Genomic DNA, 22,683 nt, shown 5'->3' on the forward strand with positions numbered 1-22,683 from the left:
TTTTCCATAAATCTAGAACTGTTCCAGGGAGGCCTGGGTGGCTCAATGGGTTAAACATCTGCTTTTGGTTGAGGTCATGATCTCAGGGTCCTGGGATTGAGCCCCACATCGTCCATCGGGCTCCCTGCTCAGTGGGGAGTCTACATCTCCCTCTCCATTTGCCTCTTCTCTCGTTCATGCTCTCTTTCACTCACTCTCTCTCTCAAATAAAGAAACAAAATCTTTAAAAAAAAATCCAAACTGTTCTAAGAAGTAAAGTCTATTCATTACAAAAATAAAGAAATACTAAAACAGGGTTCGTTTTAAATGTGGTTTATTTTAAATATCTCCATTTAAAAACCCAGTGCTTTTTAAACAAACACTAATATAATGCGATATAATTGTGCTGCTCATAAGGTAATTGTGGGATTATAAATATCTTTTTTTTAATTCCAGTATAATTAGGGATTATAAATATCGTAATGCATAATGCATGACAGATGAATGGTCTGGTAATGGGGGCATGTTCCAAGCTGCATGATGAGAGCTCTCTTCCTTCAGTCCTCGGAGTGCATCTCTGTTAATGTACATGAAACTTCACTTGGCAATAACCAGCATGGGGCTCCCTTACTGGGAAGCCTCTGAGAGATGGAGCAGCGGGATGGGCCCTACTGGGACTTAGCTTGGTCTTCCTGAACCCACCTCCGACCCTACCAGTTCCACTTTTGAACTGGAGCTGGCCAGCTGCTTGCAGGTTGGCATGTCTAGTGCTAACTGCATATCTACCTAAACTTCCAAGGCTCTCCTGCTTGTGATGTCCCATGCCTACCTCCTGAGCCTGGCCCCATATAGAACAATATAGAACTGTATAGAACAGTGACTGTACCATTGCGTGTTGCCTACCAGAATGCTTGTGGTTAGTAGATCTCAACAAAGAGGGGACTTGAGATTTAAAAAGAAGGAGGAATATTTCTTCACGCGTAAGGCCCTCCTGCAGGGTCACTTCTGGGTCTAACTGCCTTGGCTGCACTTCCTCTATCCCTGGGGGCAAGCTTAGTCCCAGACAGATAGAAATGAACAGACTTGTTGATTTTACTTTTCTTTCATGTTTTTCAGGTTTTTCTAATTATGACAGGAGTGAGTACTCCTAGAAAATTTGCAAGTCACAGAAATGCATAAAGAAGCACAGAAAGAAAAAAAAAATCAGCCCAAATTACCCAGAGGCAACCATTTATATATGTGTTTAATTTTATGTGTGTGTGTGTTTAGCTCCACAGTCCTTCCTGAACCTCACACAATCAGATTTCGCTCCTCCATTTTCCTGGAACTGTTCTCCCGTGGGTCGATGTCTGTCAACCTCCCTGGTGTGGTCTGGATTCCATCTCGTCTTCCTTCTCCAGGACTTGACTTCCACAATTCTTCACCTTCGCCCACATTATCCATTCTTCCCTTTAGTGGATCGCTCCTATCAGTCTGCAGACCTGCCTTACATCGCACATCTTACACTTTTCCTTGAACCCATTGCCTCCTCCCCAACCCTCTTTATAGCAAAACATCTTAAAAGAGACATCTAGATTTGCCTCCTCTACCTTCTCCCCTCCCGTACTCTTCAATTTGCTTCAGTAGGGCTGTCTTCGCTCTACTGAAAGGACTCTCACCAAGATCATCAGTGGCTCCTAGTTTGCTACATCTAATGGTCGATTCTCTGTCCTTATCTTCACTTCTCAGTAGTGTTTGATATAGCTCAGTCTCCTTCCTTCCAGAAATAATTTAGACTCTTGGCCTTTATTGACATCACACTCTCCTGGTTTTCCACTTATTTCACTCTTCCTTGTAGCTCTTTTTTTGGTCCCGCCTTCTATGTCTGACTTGGAAATGTTGACTGATTTCAGGCCTTCTCTCTACAACCTCTACTTGGTAATCTCACCAATCCCACTGTTTTAAATACCATTTCTATGATATGGACTCTCAAATCAATGTCTCTAGTTTTGGCCCTTAGGATTAGTTTCACATGAGGTTGCATGTTATCAGGAAAAGCCCAAATAATAGTGCTTAAACAAAATAAAAGTTTGTAATTTTTTTCAATGCTTATGAAAATTCATTATATAAGAATACTTATTCAATATATAAGGAAATATATTTGATGTATAAGCTTGAAGGAAAGCAAACTAGGACTTGCATGGTGGCTTAATCACCATCAGAGACCCAGGGAACTTCCCTTTATCTGTTTTATTATCCCAGATCTTGGCTTCCATCCTCAGGGCATGTCATTATTTCAAGTTGGCTACTGGACATCCAGCCATTTCATACACATTCCAGACTGCGATAGGAGAAAAGTGGAAGACAAAAGTGTTCACTTTCCAGTGGACTCAATTCCCTTTAAGGAGGCTTTCTCGTTTCTTCACAAAATGTCCACTTACATCTTGTTATCCAAAACAGAGTCATATGGCCAGGCCTGGCTGCCAGGAAGGCTGGGAAATAGTCTTTATTTCAGATAGCAGTAGAGCCAGCTAAATACCAGGGTTCTGTTACAGAGGAAGAAGAGGAGAGTGAGTCTAGAACATCTCCATTTGGATGCCTATTGGGCTTTTCATACCAAACTTGGACAAACCTCTTGATTCTCTTCACCCTCAAACCTGCTCCTCCCAACCTTTTCCATTTCAGACTAAAAACCTAAAGTGGTCAAAAAACAAAACAAGGGCAGCCCCGGTGGCTCAGCAGTTTAGTGCTGCCTTCAGCCCAGGGCATGATACTGGAGACCCGGGATCAAGTCCCACATGGGGCTCCCTGTGTTGAGCCTGCTTCTCCCTGTACCTGTGCCTTTCTCTCTCTCTCTTTCTGTGTGTGTGTGTGTGTGTGTGTGTCTCTCTCATGAATAAATGAATAAAATCTTTTTTTTTTTAAATCTTTTGTTAGGAAAACTCAAACATCCTGAAAAGTAGAGCAAATAGTCTAATAAATACCAATAGGTCCAGCATCTACCATGCTTATTTCACCTACTTTTTTGAACTGAAGTATTTTTAAAGTATAGTCATTGTGACATTGAACTCAAATTCTTCAGTTTGCGACTCTAAAACCTAAAGGCATTTTTGTGCATATCTGTGATACTATCACCACTCTTATCAAAATGAACAAACCTTGATTCCTCTCTTCTGCATCTTTTGCAGCAGGTCGATCCCCAAGTGATGTCAGCTCTCAGCCACTCCTTACTCTCTGCAATGCCACCTCATTCCATCACCCATCACCCCTAGACTTCTGCTCTAGATTCTTCCTTCTCTTTTTTTTGCACACAGTACCAAGATGGCCTTTTAAAAACTCAAACTGCATTGTAATCTTCCCTTGATTAAAACCCTCCAGGGATTTTACCCTTGTGATTAGAATAAAACCCAGGCTTCCTTGAGACCTACTTGATCTGACCCCTGCCTGCCCTTCTAAGTGCTCCTCCTCCTCCCCCCTCACTCCTGCCTTGTCTTGTATCTTCAAATACCGGAGCAATTCCTGCCTGGCTCCAGTATTTGCTGTACCTTTTGCCTGGAAGATTTTCCCCAGGTCTTTGGATGGCTGGTTCCTTTTCATCCTCAAGTCTTACCTCAAATGTCACCTCCTCACAGAAGCTCCTCTGCTCATCCTCTCTGGAACAATGCCCCCGTTCCATCTTCAATCAAGGCATAGGCTGTTCTCCTCTTCTAGTTCATGTGGCCTTTATTCCTCTTTTAAATTATATTATTTGTTTACCTATTGATGGCCTGTCTTCCACTTGTGAATGTAAGCTCCATGAAAGTATCTAGAACAATGCAAGATGCAAAATATATGAACAACAAATGATGTTGGAGAATAAATCCATAAACTGATTCCTGGATTCAAAGATGTTGCTTTGAATTTCAGCTCCACGACTTACCAGATGTAGTGGGAAAGTTGCTTAGTTTGGCATTGGAATACCAATGTCACAGAACAATCATAAAAGTTAAGGGGGATAATTATGTAAAGCACTTAGTATATACAGCATTTGATGCATAGTAAGCCCTCAAATATGATAGCTGCTATTATTATTACTGCTATTAATCATTACCTATGTGTGCCGCATATGATCCCTGTGAACATTGCCTCCTTAAGACTCTCCTTTTTTGCCCTTTTGATGCCATATACTACTGTTTTGCTACCCCTGGAATGCCTCCGGGTACCTTCTGTGACACAACCCCCACCTGATGACTGCATAATAATTCTTTCCATGCCAGGTGCCATGTGTTGCTTGCTCACAACTGCCTGGACACGAGACGAGCACCCGATTGATCTCAAGGCAGCATCTGTTGGTTGGCCTTGGTGCTACTCTGGCTCAAGAGCTCCAACCAAGTGTTCTCTATGGAGGGTGATAACCAACTAAATAAATGAGCTCATTTCTTATGAGGAATGTGGACAGAGAGTGAGAGGGAGCATGAGAGAGAGATATTGTATCAAGGGCAGGAGAAGCAGGGGCAGAGAGAACTTGACTACAAGGACGCCTGAGCTGGGCAGATGAACACGTAACCTAGTCACAACAACTTCACTGTATCCTGATGACCTTTCAGGCCCCATGAGTCTTGCTGCTATTTGAGAATGTCTTCTGGGGGTGCCTGGGTGGCTTAGCTGGTGAGCATCTGACTCTTGGTTTTGGCTCAGGTCAGGGTTTCATGGGTTGTGAGACTGAGCCCTGCATAGGGCTCTGTGCTTAGCAGGCAGGGAGTCTGCTGCAGATTTCCTGCCTCCCCACCCCTGCCTTCCCTGCCACTCACTCACGCATGCATTTGTATTCTCTCTCTCTCTCTTTCTAAAATAATTCTTAAAAAAAAAAAAAAAAAAAAGCAAAGAATGTCTTCTGGCTTTCTGTGCAACTTCACAATACCTCTATATCCGAGGTCACTTATCTGTTCCTCACATGACGAAGATCCTAACCAACACCCTCCCTGAGCCGTTTCACTGGGTTGATTTAACAACCATTTATTAGCATTTGCCATTGCTCACTGCTCATCCATTCTCATAACTTGAGGACTCCTCTCTCTGTTGGTAATTCACCAATTGCATCTCCAATCTGACTGCTATTATTATTACCTATTTGTGCTGCAGAGGTTCCAACTCAAACTTCTGGGGCCCCACAGGCACTTAAAAGAACTACCTTCCAAACAAACTTAAAATTTGTCCCCTTTCTCTCCTCTCATGCCCTCGGTGGCGCAAATATGTCCTTCCTCTTCTGTTCCCTGTCTTGGCTGATGACACTGCGCCTACTCCCAGTCACTTGGGCTAAAGATCTTGGAATGATCTTTGCAAAATCTGTTTTTATTACCTTCCACAGCTAATCAGCATCTGCTGATGCATCTGTCCCCTTTCTTCTTTTACGATGCCCTTCAAGACTGTAGCTGATGTGGCCCTTCCCCATTACCTCTCTTCCTTCACGACTCTCCCTTTTGGTCACCTGCTCCCAGGCCACTGACCTCCTTGCTTGTCCCTGAACAGGACAGAGACAATCCTGCTCCAGGGCTTTTACATCTGCTGTTCCCTTTGCCCGGAACCCTTTTCCTGAGCTCTACTCTATGTGTTCTTCATATTTCTGCTCAGATCCTTGTGTCACCTTTCCTAATCTCTTTGTTTATGCTCTAAAAACCCGCCAACTGACTCTCTTTAATCCCTTCCACTGTTTTATTTTCTCCATAGCTCTTGAACATGCTACATAATTTACTTCTTCTTTTCATTTGTTGTATTCCCCTCTCCTACTTTGTAACCCTACCTGGTTGAATATGTGCACCCTGGGAGCAGGAATTAATATCCGCAAGGCTCACTACAGTGCCTGGCAAATAGTAAACCCTCAATAACTTAGTGCTTAATCCATTAATTGATTACTCAATCTCTCCCTGCCACCATTGTTTGTTTGTTTTCTTTTTGAACAAACATTTTTCAAGATCCGTTATTATTAAAATGGGTCACGATTCTAACCTTTTGGCCCATTCGGCCACTATACATGCTTGCTCAGCAGCTGAAGGGCATACTTTAGTAGCATGTGTGAAAAGTGAATAAAATTCAAATGAAAAATATTCAAATAGTTTTCATAGGCTGCGTTCTTGTAGTCTTGCTACAATGCCAATGCTACATCCTGGGCATATGTTTCTGACCCACATGGAAAAATTATAAATCTGGCCAGTTGGAACTGCCATCTGGAATAGCACTAGATTTTTCTAATAAGCTCGGTGTCTTGGCCATTCTCAGCCATTAAGGGCTTAGAACTGTCAGAGTGGTGGTGTTCCCAGCTACCCCAACTGTGCTTTGTCCTTGCTACAAAACGCAGTATCCTGTACCTTCTGGAAAAACAGAGACCCATCTGGTTCCCCCAGGAATATAGTGGAGACTGAATCCTGCAAGAATCTATGATGTTTTTCTTTTAGTTTTCTACTTGCACTGAAGTCTTGGTCCTTCCCTCTTTTTCAATAAGTAAGTATTTTTAGAATATTTAGAATAGACTGATTAATTTTGTCTAAAAGCCATGTTATATTCTGCTTCTATTTTTTAAAGTTGTTTCTCATTATAAAAACAACATATGCACATTTCATTAAAAAATGTAAATATGGGGAAAATCATCCAAAGGTTTTTGGTATAATCACTATTCATAGTTTGCCATGTTTCTTTCTATGAATATTCTTCTAATGAATATATACTTCTTGCTTTTTTTCCAATTAAGATTACATATAACAATATGCCAATGTTAATACAAAACTCTTTATATGCATAATTCTGAATAAATAAGTAACTTAATTTAGGTAACTTCCTTTTTTTTTTCTTTTAAAAATCATTCTCCTACATTTGGACACATATTTCCAATTTCTTACATTAAACTGAAGTTGAGATTAACTTCTTTGTACATATGGCTTTCCTGACTTTGGGATGATTATCTTGGACTGAGGTTCCAGAGAGCAGTTACTCATTCATGGAGCCTGAATGATTATAAAGTGCTTGATATACAACCTAACTTCTTTTCAGAGCTGTTTTCCTTAAGCTCCTTTGGATGCAAAGAGTCACTCAGGTCACTTCAGTCACTGAGAAGTTTATGGGAATGACAATTGGAGAAATATTCAGGACAGGAATGCAGGCCGTAAAGCCAAGCCTCATGTAATGTCACAGAATGAAAAAGAATTAGCTGAGCCGTGCAGGCTGTAACTGAAGGTCATTCAGGATGCAGGGAGCTCTGAGGACTGGTTGTCACCTTGTTACCCTCCAACAGTCACAGCTCAGGATGCTCTGCCCTAGAGATCCACCATTAACAACTGGTCTGTTTTATCTTCTGTTCCTATCACCAACTCCTCAACTCTTATTTTTTTAGATTTTATTTATTTATTCATGAGAGACACCAAGAGAGAGGCAGAGACATAGGCAGAGGGAGAAGAAGGTTCCCCCCCCCAAAAAAAAATAAATAATAAATAAATAAAATAAAAAAAGAAAGAAAGAGAGAAGAAGGCTCCCTGTAGGAAGCCCAATGTGAGACTTGATCCCAGATCCCAGGATCATGCCCTGAGCCAAAGGCAGACGCTCAACCGCTGAGCCACCCAGGTGTCCCTCCTCAACTCTTCCTTATTTTCAGCTCATTTTCACCACAGAAGTAATCTGATTGGCTCAGCCAATAGTCATTATGCTTATTTAGACTGAATTTTTACTTCAGGCCCTGTAATTGGTCACTTGGACAGATTATCTTTGGCTATTCTTGGCCAAGAACCCATTTCTGTCTCAATTTTTTATGGGGCTCAGGAAAACAGAACATGACTTTCTTACATTAATCTTGTGGTAATTTGCTTGTCATTATTTTTTTTAAATAATTCTCCTTATTTATTTATTTATTATTTATTTATTTATTTATTTATTATTAATGATAGTCACAGAGAGAGAGAGAGAGGCAGAGACACAGGCAGAGGGAGAAGCAGGCTCTATGCACCAGGAGCCCGATGTGGGATTCGATCCCGGGTCTCCAGGATCGCGCCCTGGGCCAAAGGCAGGCGCCAAACCACTGCGCCACCCAGGGATCCCTGCTTGTCATTATTAAAAATATTTTGCCACCAGTGGCTGAGGCACTGATGAGTCAGTCCCAGCCAAAGCACCATGATGGAGTATCCCTGTCAGTTACCATCTCTAGATGAGGAACCAGCAGGCTTGGTACCAGTTTACATGTCCATCAAAAAGGTAAGAAATCATAGCAGCACTACTCACAATTGCCAAAAAGTGGAAACAACCCGTGTCCATCAATAAATGAATGCATAAATCAAAATGTGGCATATCCATATAGTGGAGTAGTATTCATCCATAAAAAAGAAATGAAATATTGATACAAGCTACAATGTGTATAAGCCTTGAAAACGTCATTCTAAGCGAAAGAAGCTAGACACAAAGGACCACATGTTGTACGATTCCATTCACTTGAAATACCTAGAATAGGTAAATCCATAGAGACAGAAAGGAGATTGTTGGTTTGTCAGGGGCCGGGGGAATGAGGAGCAGCTGCTTAATGAGTAATGGGATTTCTTTTTGGAAGGTTGAAAATGGATTTGGAACTAGATAGAGGTGGTGCTTGTGCAACACTGTAAATGTACTAAACACCACTGAATTGTTCACTTTACGATGGTTAATTTGATGGTATATGAATTTCACCACCACCACCACCCCCCCCCCCAAAAAAAAAAAAACCCAGCAATCCTTCTCTGGGTATATATATGCAAAAGAATTGAAACCACGATCTCAAAGAGATACTTGCACGCTCATGTCCATAGCAACATTATTCACAATACCAAGAAATAGAAGCAACCCAAATATCCACTGATGGAGGAGTGGAGAAATGAAAGGTAGCATATACATGTAATGGAAAATTATACAGCCTTAAAAAGGAAGGAGATCCTGTTGTATGCTCCAACACGCATGCAACCCGAGGACGTTATACTAAATGAAATAAGTCAGTCACAAAAAGACAAATCCTGTAGGATTCCACTTATATGAGGTATCTAAAGCAGTCAATTTCATAGAAGCAGAAAGTAGAATGGTTGTTACCAGGGGCTAGAGAATGAGGGAAATGAAGAGTGATTGTTTAATGGGTACATAGTTTCAGTGTTGCACGATGAAAAACTTTGAGATCTATTGCACAACAGTGCGAATATACTTAACACTACTGAACTATACATTTCAAAATGGTTAAGATTGTAAATTTTGCATTGAGTTTTTACCACTTTTTTTTAAAGGTAGAAGGGTGCTGAATATCTGTAATGAGAAGTAGACACTGGCTTTCCTTTTTAATTTCTACCAATTTTATAGGTTAAATCAGTATGTAGTTCTGAGGTCCCTATCTTCTTTTATTATCAGTAATGTTCATTCATTTGTTCAACAAATGTGTAAATGTTGTCCCAGCCATCAGACAGCATGCTTGGTGCTGCGGTAATGAGGTCACAAAGGACAGTTGCTGCCCTGGTAGAGTCATTGGTAGGGGCAGTCCCTACCGACTCGCACTTCTGACACAGTGAATTAGAATTAAACCTGTGTTAAGCACCAGGAAGCTGCCGCATGGGTGTTTCTCAGATTTGTATCAGGGTCCTGGCCTAGTCTGGGAGTTCTCCTTGAGAAAATGAGCTTTCAGGTAAGATCTGAAGGGTGAGCAAACATTGACTAACTCACGGGAATGGATGGATGGGATACGGTGGGGGGAAGGGTACATCACTGTTTAAAGCCCTTGAAATGAGAAGGATCCTTAAGGGATCTTGATCTTCACCTTTTTTAAGCAATGGAAGGTCAGGAAAGGGTCTTAATGGTGTGTGGAGTTGAGATATAATTAGATTAGTCTTTTAAAAATGATATCTCTGTGCAGAGAATGCAATGAAGAAGAGCTACAGAGAGTGCAAGGAGCCCACTTAAGGGGTGCTGCACTAGTCTTAACCTTAATTAGGGTGATGAGAGGATGATGGTGAAGACACTTAGCAGGTAAGATTGACACTATTTTGCAATATATTAGATATGGAGTTGCAGGAGAGGGTGAAACTAATGATGGCTTCCTACTTTAATCTTTTTATGTTTTTTTTCTCCTTTTCTGACTGAAATATTCCTGTCCATTGTTCATACTTAATTTTGAGAGCTTCCTTTTGCTTTATATGAATGGGATATTAAGGACAATAAAACCCATTTTTGCCTTTGTTTCTTTTCAAGTAAGCTAATTTTAAATTTTTCTTATAATTAAATATTTTCATTGGTATTATGCAATTTTTTGAATGTTTATAGTAACTTCAGTCAGGTTGTTGTCACAATTCCTTTGGTTGTAGGCTGACTATGTATAAATAATGCTAAAATGAATAGGTATGAATTTAAAGCTGAAGGCTAATGAGCAACTAAATTAGTATTTCAAAGAGGTGTCAAAAGATGACCCTTGCCCATTCCCCACCCCATAAGTGTGGCCAAAGTGAAAGTCAGTATCTTAAAGTTTACCTTCAGAAAGTTATTAACATCTCTCATATAGAGGTAAACGGTGAGCAAATCTCACTCCCTCTTCTGTGTCCATTCCACTCAATGCTCCCTCCTTGCAATCACTTTTATTAATTTTCAGAACCTACTTCCTCAAAGGTAAATATATGATTCCATTCTTCCTGCTTATTTTTAAAATAAAAAGTAGCATACTACACACATCGTCCTGACCCATGGTTTATTCATTGAACAGTACGTCACATAGCCCTTTTCATATCAGAATATAGAGTGTGTCTTCATTTTTCAGAGTTGTGTAGTATTACATTTTGTGCCTGTACGCCATAATCTGCTCAAACTATTGAGTTCAACCCTTTTTTTATTACAAACAATTTGGCTCTGAATAATCATACACACATCATTTCACACATGTGAAGAACAACTGTAAGATAAATTCCCACACTTAAGATTTTCTGGGGTTTGGGTAAACTACAAAGATGGATTCAGGTTGTATGGAGCCTGAAGATAATTTTGTGGGCCTTCACTAAGAAAAAGGATACAAAATTATCTAATTCAAAGTAGGTACAAAATGAATATTTTTTGAATATGAAAGCAAATAAATATTTATATAGAATATGAAAGAAAATCACAATAGATTTTTAAATTTTAAAAAGCTGAAAAATGCCATGAATATCACAGAATCTTGAAAAATAACATAAAATCTGTACTAAAGAACTGCCTGGCATATCCCTATAATGCCTTTCTCACTCCCACCCCCCCTTTTTTGGCTGCATACACAAATTACCTCTTCTATGGCCACAGTTTTGTGATATCATTTCAGAGCAGAAAGCAGAAAGATAACTCAGTCTTCTCTTTAGCATGGTTGGCTGAAAATTTTTTTAAAAAATTTTTGACAGTTGGGATTCATAAGGCATTCAATTTCACACAAACATGCTTGCGATGTGTGGTGCTGCTACAAATTTGTGTCCTACAACTCAGGAATGCTGATCAATTCTATTTCATGCGATTCCCATTTTTAAAAAGATTATAAATATCTGGTGCATTTATAATCTCTACATAATCAAGTATATCCTGGCAGGCAAAAATATCCATTTTGACCAGATATCTGTAAAAAGTAAGCATCCTGCTTATAATTTTACATACCTAATGATTAAAATAATTTCCCACAGATCGGTTTCTGGCTCCATTTATATCAAGCTTCGTTTCTTTTCCACTACCTACATGATTCTAATACCAGGCACCAGAAGACATATTCATATTTCTGTAGCAGCTGGTAGTCAGCCTAGCAGGTGGTTGGCAAAGGGAGTAGTAGAAGTATCTGTGGAAACCGGTCCAATCCCAGGATGCCTAGCAGTAACCTGGCTCTCAGGGAAGTGACTGCACAGCACATAAATATTTCCTACTAAATCTAAGCTGAATGTCCCTCCAAGTCGGCTTCCTTTACCTGATTTGAGGAGCTCCTGATGCCATTCCAATGCTATCCTTCACAAAGGAAAGCAGATGGAGAGGAAGTCTGAGTGGAAAGAGAACAATGGCTTTAACCAATTGTGATTAAAATACCTTATTTTGCAAAGTTCTCAAAAACACCATAACACATTAAAAAATTGTTGGGACTCTTCCCAGGGCCTCAAAGGGGGCCTGTGCAAGTGAGGAGTCCTGACGTTTATACTTCATTCGTTCCATAGCAAATCTCCCAAATTGCCCTTCGTGGAGGTTATACCAAATTACTGTTCTACCCATAATGCAAAGGCTTCCTTTCCCAAGGTCTTGAATGCGGAGCGTGTTATCAAATTTGGAGATTTTTGCCAATCTGATGGGGAGGGCAAAAACAACTTAAAACAGTTGCATTTTCACAAATTAGGAGTTAAATTGAGCGTTTTTTTCTTAGGCTTAAGAGCTATATGTGTTGCTTTTTCTGTGAACTCTTAGTTCATTTTCCCCCCTCTTGTTTCTGTTGGATCATTGGTCGTTTTCTTATCAATTGCTGGGAACTTCTTATACATTAGTAGATGCATTTTGATCTTGATATGAATTACAAGTCTTTTTTATCTGTTTGTTCTTATTTATTATTATCTCTTAGCCTCCTTATTATTATTCTTTGAGGTATAATTGACCTCTAACATTATATTAGTTTCAAGTATACAACATAATGATTTGATATTTGTAAACATTTGCAAAGTGATCACTACAACTAGTCTAGTTAATACCTGTTGCCCTACATTGTGACAAAAATTGTTTTTCCCTTGTGATGAGGACTTTCGAGATCTACTCTCTTAGCAACTTTCAAATATACAATACAGTATTACTAACTAGAGTCACGATGCTGTACATGACATCCCTGAGGCTTCTTTATTTTATAACTGCAAGTTTATAAACTTTGAGAACTTTCATCCATTTTTTTTCCTTATTTTGTATGTTTTTGTTGCTCTTGTTGCCACACTGAAATTTTTAATTATTATAGTGTTAACTCTATCATGATTTCATTTTTTTCTATTTGAATCTTTGATCTACATGGTATGGAAAGTGTTTTTTTTAAAAGTTGATGGTTTATATGAAGAATCTAGCATCTGTAGAAGATGGAGACATTCTTTTTTTTTTTTTTTTTTTTTGAAGATGGAGACATTCATCAAGGAAAGAGTACTGTTCCCAAGTCTCACTTAAAAAAAAAAAAAAAAAAACTATACTTCTAATCAAAGCTTAAATAATAATATGCTTCCTTCAACAAGTTAATATTTATTGAACACCCATTTCGTGCTAAATCTTTACATTTCTCTCGTTGAAAAATGCAACTCCGGGCATGAGAAAGAGTTCCAAATAAAGAAAGTAAGGACTCATTACTCTCAGAAATAGGAATAAGAAATAAGTACAGTGCTCTGTGGCCAGAAATAAACATTGTTCATGCTTCCCAGACATCTCAACATTTATAGTATTATAGATGGTTCTGTCCTTTCTTCATGGTTGGTGCCACTTGCTTCCTGTGTCCCTCTGTGGGGACGAGCAAGCTTCCTTTGTAGTGCAGGTAGTTATTTTCCAAGAAAAGATCAAATGCTCCTCTCAGCTGGAAACACCCACTCTCCGTGTTGTTTCAAAGGGTTTCTCACTCCTGCATTCCAGACATGTCCAAACTAAACCCTGGTCAGAAAAAGACCTGGCCCTGAGTTTCAAGGCAACTTGTCTTTTACTCTGGAATTAGATCAGAAAAATGTGCGTATCCTTCACTTACGATGATAATGGATTAATTACATAATAACTTTACACGAGTACTTTTTTTTTTTTTTTTTTTTTTTTTTTTAAAATGTTTTTAATTTTTTTTTTTTTTTTTTTTATTTATTTACTTATGATAGTCACAGAGAGAGAGAGAGAGGCAGAGACACAGGCAGAGGGAGAAGCAGGCTCCATGCACCGGGAGCCCGATATGGGACTCGATCCCGGGTCTCCAGGATCGCGCCCTGGGCCAAAGGCAGGCGCCAAACCGCTGCGCCACCCAGGGATCCCTTTACACGAGTACTTATTCAATATTCATCATTAACAAAAGTAGTCTTTATTCTTCTCTTGTGTTCAAAGGTGAATCACAACCTGGATTCATTTAACATTCAGTTCTGCGGTTCTCCCCTCACTGCTTAACAGAGTTCTTTGAGCAAATTTAGGGAATCAGAACCTACTTATTTTTGAAGGAAAGGGCCATTCTTTTTTTTTTTTTTTTTTTTTTTTTTTTAAAGATTTTATTTATTTATTCATGATAGTCACAGAGAGAGAGAGAGAGAGAGGCAGAGACACAGGCAGAGGGAGAAGCGGGCTCCATGCACCGGGAGCCCGACGTGGGATTTGATCCCGGGTCTCCAGGATCGCGCCCTGGGCCAAAGGCAGGCGCCAAACCGCTGCGCCACCCAGGGATCCCGGAAAGGGCCATTCTACGGCAAAATCAGGAACTAAAAGACACGCATTAGAACTGAGAGGTGCCTCTGAAATCTCTTGGTTCAATCCCTTCGTTTTAAAGACAGGGAAGTAAAGACCCAGAAAACGCTGAGTTTAATGACATGTTTCTTGTATTTATCCCAAGTCAGCACGCCCATAAACAATGCCTTCTTTATTTTTATTTGATTAATTCATGTGGTTAGTATGTGAGTTCGATTCCTTTTAAAATGCATGAAGTAAATGTTGGAGAGGATGTGGAGAAAGGGGAACCCTCTTGCACTGTTGCTGGAAATGTGACCTGGTACAGCCACTCTGGAAAACTGTGTGGAGGTTCCTCAAAGAGTTAAAAATAAATCTGCCCTACAACCCAGCAATTGCACTGCTGGGGATTTACCCCAAAGATACAGATGTAATGAAATACCAGGACACCTGCACCCCAATGTTTAAAGCAGCAATGTCCACAATAGCCCAACTGTGGAAGGAGCCTCGGTGTCCATCGAAAGATGAATGGATAAAGAAGATGTGGTTTATGTGTACAGTGGAATATTCCTCAGCCATAAGAAATGACAAATACCCACCATTTGCTTCTATGTGGATGGACCTGGAGGGTATGATGCTGAGTGAAATAAGTCAATCGGAGAAGGACAAACATTATATGGTCTCATTCATTTGGGGAATATAAAAAATAGTGAAAGGGAATAAAGGGGAAAGGAGAAAAAATGAGTGGGAAATATCAGAAAGGGAGACAGAACATGAGAGACTCCTAACTCTGGGAAACGAACTAGGGGTGGTGGAAGGGGAGGTGGGCGGGGGGTGGGGGTGACTGGGTGACGGGCACTGAGGGGGGCACTTGATGGGATGAGCACTGGGTGTTATTCTATATGTTGACAAATTGAACACCAATAAAAAAATAAATTAAAATAAAAAAATAAAATGCATGAAGTATAAAAAGTTGGGAGAAAAAAATAAATCATCCCAAATCTCTCTACTGAGGGACAGTGACTGTTGACAGGCAGCATGACTGTCACTAAGGGAACAGGCTTTGGACCCAGACAGAACTTCATCATTTAACCTTTCTGAGTTTCCGTGTCTTTATGGCTACACGGGAGATGACAACAGTCACCTCTCGATGAAGATGAGAGTGTCTTGCATGGGTAAAGCACTGAGGCCAGCAAGCGAGACGATCGTATTCAATTCCTATTAGCAACTACTACCAGTACAGTTGAGAGAACGCTCCATACATTTTTGTACCATGCTTTTCCTCACTTACTCTATCACCTGCATTTTCCAGGTCATCAAAGAACCTTTATGAATATAGATCTTTCACGTCATGACCCCCCTTTGTGGAGAAAAAAAAAAAAAAAGGAGTTATTTTCCATTCCAAAGCCAAGGTTGCATATACCTTCTCCTCGAAAGAAGTAACGCTGAATCAGCAACTGCCAACAAAGGGGAAAGGAAACAAGGGTTAATTAAGAGGAACTATTTTGGAATAAACAGCTGGATTCACAAGGGTGTGCATGAGAATGCTTTGATGCGTGCATTTAGAGAGTGAAGGATATGGAATAATTGATGGCTCTATTGGCAGATCAAAGTGTCTCAAGGGCATCACAGGCTGCGGAGTTAAACCGTTTGCACTTTTCCTGCATTTAGTGTGTGTATTTTGTGAGCATAATAATAATTTGTACGCACACAGAAGCTTTCATCTGGGGAGGAGCTCAAAGCACTTTGAAGATGTTAATAAGAAAAAGACCTGCTAATTAAGATTGCTTAAAAATAAAAACTCTCCCTTCAGCATGTTTACGTGGTTGCCGGGAGGATTCTGACTTAAAGAGATTTGTTATCACAAGTGAGTTAGTCCACGTTTTCTTTTTAAAACACATTGTTGGATTTAGTGTACTGATAAAAGGTCTTTTTCTGGACAGTCACGCCACACGTAACGAGAATAATTCAGCAGATTATGACGTGCCTGATTTGGAGAACATACTTTCACCCAGAAAATTTTGAGGTAGGGCAAAAAAGCAGTACCGTGTGGCTTATTTGGAGTGAGTTTCCAGTTTCAGACTAAACCCAGCAAAATAAGCTTAGAAGGAGGACAAAGCACTCCCAGGCCTTTCTGAAAATTATATTTGCTGAAGGAAATTCAGACAGCAAAAATCGTATGTCAGTGCATGGTGAAAAGGATGACTTTGTTAAGAATTCTACAAGCTTCTACCTCAACTTCCCTGCATCGAATACACTGAAGCAAATCTCCACACAGATGAAGTCCACTCATGAAACCTCTCCTAATCCAGCTATTAGAACTGGATGCTTCCCTTCCCTGCTCCCTGGGCAGGGAATGTTATTGGTTTAAAATATTATTTGCATAATGACTTAGTATTTGAGTCTTTTTTTTTTCATACGTCAGGTATTTATAGTTTTCCCCACTAGAGGGTAAACTCCAAGTAGGCAACAATATATTTTATTTGTCTTGCTATCTGATAGAGGGCTTAGCACAATGTATGATCCTTAACACAACATACCCATTCATAATAATTTCTTTTAATTAAGAATTTATTAGAGCAGTTTTGTAATAGAAAAAGAAATTGGGGGAAAAAAAGAAATTGAGGGGCAGCCCAGGTGGCTCAACGGTTTAGCACCGCCTTCAGCCCAGGGCCTGACCCTGGAGACCTGGGATCAAGTCCCACGGCAGGCTCCCTGCCTTGAGCCTGCTTCTCCCTCTGCCTGTGTCTCTGCCTCTCTCTCTCTGTGTCTCTCATGAATAAATATATGAAATCTTAAAAAAAAAGAAGAAGAAAGAAAGAAAGAAAGAAAGAAAGAAAGAAAGAAAGAAAGAAAGAAAGAAAGAAAGAAAGAAAGAAATTGGAACCAGCATAAATGTCCATCAATAGCTCAAGGATGAAATAAAATCATGGGACATCTGTACAATGGGACACTGTGTCGCTATTGAAAAGAATGAGATAGATGGAAAAACTCAGTGATCTGTGGAGTGAACAACTCAAGAAGAAGAATATATATGTTAGTGCCTCCTTTTTTGCAAAAATAAGATGGAATCAGATGGGCGGTTGAGAGATGCGTGGGATGGATAGATGGAGAGATAGATAAACTGATCAATCTTTTTTTTATTATTATTTGTAGAAACTGGAGGCCCTGAGAACTATGAGCAAATCACCAACAGTGAATACTCCTGGCAAGTGGGACTGGGGGGAGTGGGCCGGCTGTGAGAGGGAAGTCCCTCACTTGTTACTCGGTCCTCTGTATTGTCTGAAGTTTTCACGATGAACAAGTATTAGGAAAATGGAAATTATCTATCGACCTGAAGTGTGGATTTGTTGGATTTGCCTTCGGCGGGGCGGATGACCTAATATCCCATATTTCTGTACTTGCAGCCGGTCTCCCGGACAGAGCCTCTGGCACTGAGCGGGCTGCAGGGGACAAAGCCTTCCTTTTTCCAGAGTAAGCATTTAGCCGGATTCAATCTGACTCCCTTGGGCATCTTGCTGGGGCACCTTTCCAGGGCCCAGCTTTCTAAATTCAGCAGACTAATGGGCTGGGACAGATTCCCTGGCTGACTTTGGAAGTTGTCAGAATCTCTGGTAACTTTCCTAGGCTTTTGGTTCTCTAACGAGAGGCCAGGGGACCTTTTTCAGTTGTAAATCAGCTTCCATCAAAATTCAAGCAGGAGGCCAGGCTGGCCCTGAAATCCCTCCTGCTCAGTCCCCCAGCCGCTGAGCTCCCCTGAAACTCCTGCCTCGAGAGATGATCAGAAATACCCACTGGGCTCATTTCCTAAGTGGCCATCCTCTTGTTTTGACCCAGCAAGAGGGGTGTGATCTGTTTTCCACATACAGTTTGTGTGGGTTGGCTTGCTGCCAAGCGTGAGTCTCTCAACATAGAGAAAACTGAACTCTCTCTAAAGCGGGAGGACAAGAGGGAATTTATGGGAATATTACAGATTAATCCACTTTGCTGTGATCTGGCCTGGCCCATTTTTTTAGTGGGGGCTGGTGGAGGGTTAGTCTCTGGTTACATAAACAGGCCAACCATCCGGAAGAGGAAACAATACCCTCTGGTGGTAAGATTACATCCTGCACCATGTACCCTAAATTTCAGCTCTAGGCCAAGCTGCCTTCCCTACTCGTGTGCCACAGGACGCGGGAACATTTTTAGTCACAGAAATCTAGACTTTCTTTTTTTTTTTTTTTAAGTTTTATTATTATTATTATTTTTTTTACTAATCTCTACACCCTACGTGAGGTTCGAACTCACAACCCTGAGATCAAGAGTTGCATGAGCTACAGACCGAGCCAGCCAGGCGCCCCCAGAAATCTATACTTAAATAAGTCAACTCCACCTTTATCTTGAGTGTTAGTGTAGAGATACAAAGAGTAGAATTCCCATTTCCCAATTTTGTTCTTATTGTTCCGAGTTGCTGCATTAAACATGACGCAGATGAAAATGATGATGTTTGCTTTTCATTCTACTATGGAAGAAAATTCCCAGCATTCTGCAAACCACAGAGCTGACGTTGATTTTTGAATATACACCATTGTTTACGGTGCAGTTATTGTTATGCTCATTGGAGGTCCCTTTTGGCTTTCCCAACGTGTCTATTGTGCGATAAGGAGCTTTGTGGCTCCGCATATATTACTACTCTCTGCTCCGTGTGACAACATTCAGATGTGCTCATAATCATAGGTTCCGGGTTTTCTTGTTAATGTATCCACTCGAATTGTCACAGTTGGGTTGATTGCAAGGGAACATTATCACACCAGCTGCTCTGGCTCTGCAATTAGCAGGCCTGGTATGGAATGTTCTGTGTAAGCTGGAGTTCCTGTGGACTCTGGACATTTGCCTTCCTGAGTCTCTCTGCCTTTGACTTTCCCTTTGGGAATCATGCCATAAAGGTCACAGTTTCCTGTTCCAAATATTCCTTTTAGTTTCTGTTTTGTGAGAACTTTGTGTAAAGCTTTTTCCCTTGACCATTTGTCCTCCCAGGCCTCAGACTGCTTCTGAAGTGGAGAGCATTGAATAAACCCAGGATTCCTTCCTGGGAACTGGGTACTTGTCTTCGAAGAGTAGAGCGTCTTTGCAGAAGCCCATGGAACTAGGATTTGAGGTGAGAGAAGAGAAAGGGGGCTCAGCCCATTGTTTAAAACTTTGCTTCTTGTCAAAATGCTCCTTGGCCAGCTGGTAGGTGACTGACTGTGCTGGTTTGTCTGGGATTGAGGGGTTGTCCGGGACGTGGGACTTCCAGTGGTAGAACTGGATCAGTTGGTCATACCAGTGTGGGTTTAGGACTGTATGGATCCTTTCTTTGTTCCTGTCACTCTCTCTAGGTACTTGTTCTTCCTTTGACAGCACATCGGCTGAGTGTTGTTTCTTATGCACCCTAATAAAACCCATGCTGTCTGAAAATGACTACATGTTAAGGATTTAGGATATTTCAAATATCTTAACCTTGGAAAACCTTTCATTGGAGTTTTAAAATTACATAAAAATCACATGGACATGAACTTGAGACGGGCATGCTTACACCTGTCTAAATAACAACTTATCATCACTTCTAGGCACAGAGTGAAGGTTGGCTGCTAGGTGCCAAGCCTGATGCTGGCAATGGGGAGCTGAATGGATAAACAGGTAAATGCCACAGAATTACCAGCGCTAGGCGAGTGGTGTGGGAGGCTGAAAAACAAAGTGATCACTGTGGGCTGGGATACTGGGAGCGGCTTAAAACAGGAAGTGGGATGTGGAGACAGCTGCAGAAGCATCCAGAAGAAAAGGTAGACTCTAGATGAGGGGAAGGCTTTTCTAGGCAGCGGAAATGGCTGCCTAGAGATTCAGAAATCCCTACGTGGGGCCTGCATAGGCGAGCCGCCCTGAAGCTGGGTTTTCAAACGGGTGATGGGTTTGAAGACGGTGTGTGGGACAATTCTTGTATTTCTGTACCGCTGCGTTGGCAATTACTCTAGACCCAGTGAGCCCGTCTTTACCAAACAGAGGGAGCCCTTTCTCCTCCTGTCCCTCTGCCAGCTTTTGTAGGCTAGGCCCGGCATCTCTAAAGAATGACCCAACTGTCTCAGTAAATATTTGGGGTGCAAAGAACTGGAGCATTGTCAAAATTCTGTGTGCCTACTCCACCCTCCTCCTATCGAGTCCAGGACAGAGTAGGGCGGCTTGCGGACCGTGGCCAAGGAAGCTATCCTTCACCTCCTTGTAAACAAGCTTTGGCTTGGAGACTTGGAGCATCGGCCCCTGCGCCCCAGTTGTCAGCAAAAGCAGTGAACGTTTGTATGTGCAATGGCTACTGGCCCCCCTTACTCTGCCCTGCTCTTTAGTGGGTTTTCAATGACCTTATCATCGATTGGACATAGCAAACCACCATGGCACCATTTTACCGAAATGACCTTTTCCTTACACAAATCCCATTGTGGTTTTTTTGTTTGTTTGTTTTTTATGTTTTTTTTTGTTTTGTTTTGTTTTGTTTTGTTGGAAGGAAACTCTTTCAATATGGGCAAAGACAACGGGAAGATGAGTCTGTGAACCAGATAACAACCATCGTCATAAATGGGACCACGGAAGACAGAGGCAAAACCAGAAACGTGCCTTCAGTGAGATGTGGGAGAAGGGGCGGGCGGAAGGTTCTCGTGCCTCTTCCACAAGCTTTCCATCTAAAACTTCCTTCTCGTGGAAAGATGAGCTTTAGCTTGTAAATTCTCCTGGGAAGTTGATACCTGTCTTTACTCTCACACTAATGAATCCACATCAGTATTTTCCCTTTTGTGAGGCATGAGGAGAGCCTTGAGTGCCTCAAGAGTAAGTGTCTGCAGATATGAGAAAATGCTGCCAAAATAGAAAGCATAGCATCTTAAAATCAAATTTATTGCACCTAAATTTTTTTGGAAATTTGTTATAGATTTTATCTGAGATGGCTTGAATCACAACAGCAATCTGTAGAACTGTCTTTTATTTTCCTTCTTTTGGATTTGTAGTTTCTCAATACCGTATGGTCTTGACCGTCCACCACCTTCCTTTCGTTGTTCGGTGTCCTTCCTTTGCTCTCAGACTCTTTTGAAAACTATTTTAAGCTGCCCCATTTCTGCTCCTGAATGTCCCCCCCTTGATTCCCGCTGGTCGTGTTTATTTATTAGCTCACAATGATTGCTTCCTTTCTCAGGTCTGGAGGGGCATGACTGTGCTCAGGTATGACTCTGCCCCTTAAAAAACATGAACACAAGGCATGAATATCATTGAGTTGATGACTGTATCTATTAAAAATATCATGAATCACTGTTCCGCTATCATTTATTTGAAAACATAGGTTGACAACTAATACGTCTATGCTGTAAAAAATGGGAGGGAAATTCCATTAGACAGTATTAATCAGGCACATTTTTTCTTTTTAGAAAACCCTACCTTTATATTTCTTTTTGTGCCTGTTGGTCCTAATCATAGCTACACCCGAGACTCCTTCTTTCCCCATTCTTCTAGTCTCTGGTATCTCCTTACCCACATCTCTTTGTAAATCGTTATTATTATTTATTATTTCTTTAGTTTGCAACTGGTTCTGCCCTTGGTGGTGTCAGTTAGATCACTCTCCTTTGAATTAAGTGCTAAGGTATGGTGTTTGCAATTAGGTTAAATGTTTCCTTGGAGCGGGTCCAGTTCTTTTTATCTTTTTTGATAAGCAGTGGCTTTCAAGGTCCAGGCTGGAAGATTGTTATTTTGAATTAGGAATCCTTATCTCTACATAATTTGAATGATCCCAGACTACAGGGGATTGCCCAGGTCCACCAGACGGCTCTCTGTTAGCGCCGTTCAGCGTGAAAGTCTAGAGAAGAACTAAGGCTGCCAGGGTGGACCGGCCGGCTTGCCCGAGAACAGCCAAAGAAGCTACTCGGAGAATATTCTATCATTTATGCCAACTTAAATACCACTGCCAAGTCATACTGTTCTCTAAAAATTCAGTTAGTCCTGGTTTATGGCTCAAAGCACTTTGCATGTATCAGCCCATTAGGCCTCTGCATTCCTCTGAGTCAGAGAGCTGGCAAGTGGAAATAACCCAGTTTCCGAATGTGGACTCAGAGGCACAGACGCTGCAATAACCGCACCAGGATCACTAATTCAGGCCGCTGAACAGTGTACACGTGGGACCGAGAGGGTGTCACCGTGTTCCATAGGACTAAGCCTAGTAACCTCTGCTGGTCTTCCTGTAAGTGGCGGATCTACAACCTCTGGACACCTTGTCCCTGACCCTTGGGAGGGCATAAGCTGACCTCAGGGAACATCAGTCACATAGGAGAGTTCTGTTTTCTGGGCCATCTTCTC

At 41.1% G+C, this 22,683-nt stretch overlaps 1 protein-coding gene and 1 long non-coding RNA gene across 4 annotated transcripts in view; one reads left to right on the top strand and one right to left on the bottom strand.

The window, feature by feature from the left end:
- Nucleotides 1-296: 296 nt before the first annotated feature.
- Nucleotides 297-3,872, bottom strand: LOC118351950 (uncharacterized). The gene is made up of 2 exons (XR_004808233.2): nt 3,569-3,872; nt 297-2,504 (listed from the first exon to the last, which is right to left on the bottom strand). It is a non-coding gene; the product is annotated as an uncharacterized LOC118351950 (long non-coding RNA).
- Nucleotides 3,873-9,455: 5,583 nt separating this feature from the next.
- The window catches only part of MED4 (mediator complex subunit 4), a 57,284-nt gene continuing 44,056 nt past the window's right edge, over nt 9,456-22,683 (top strand). The window contains exons 1-2 of one of the 3 annotated variants that reach the window (XM_049099231.1): nt 9,456-9,610; nt 9,839-9,951. In XM_049099231.1, the coding sequence (XP_048955188.1) occupies nt 9,929-9,951 (23 nt within the window). In that variant the 5' untranslated portion in view covers nt 9,456-9,610; nt 9,839-9,928. Of the gene's footprint in view, nt 9,611-9,838; nt 9,952-19,295; nt 19,475-19,925; nt 19,996-22,683 lie in introns of those variants that run through there. The other 2 variants (XM_025478310.3, XM_049099232.1) reach the window with 2 other exon arrangements.

Source organism: Canis lupus, chromosome 22 (genome assembly GCF_003254725.2).
Source record: "Canis lupus dingo isolate Sandy chromosome 22, ASM325472v2, whole genome shotgun sequence".
Classification (NCBI taxonomy): domain Eukaryota; kingdom Metazoa; phylum Chordata; class Mammalia; order Carnivora; family Canidae; genus Canis; species Canis lupus.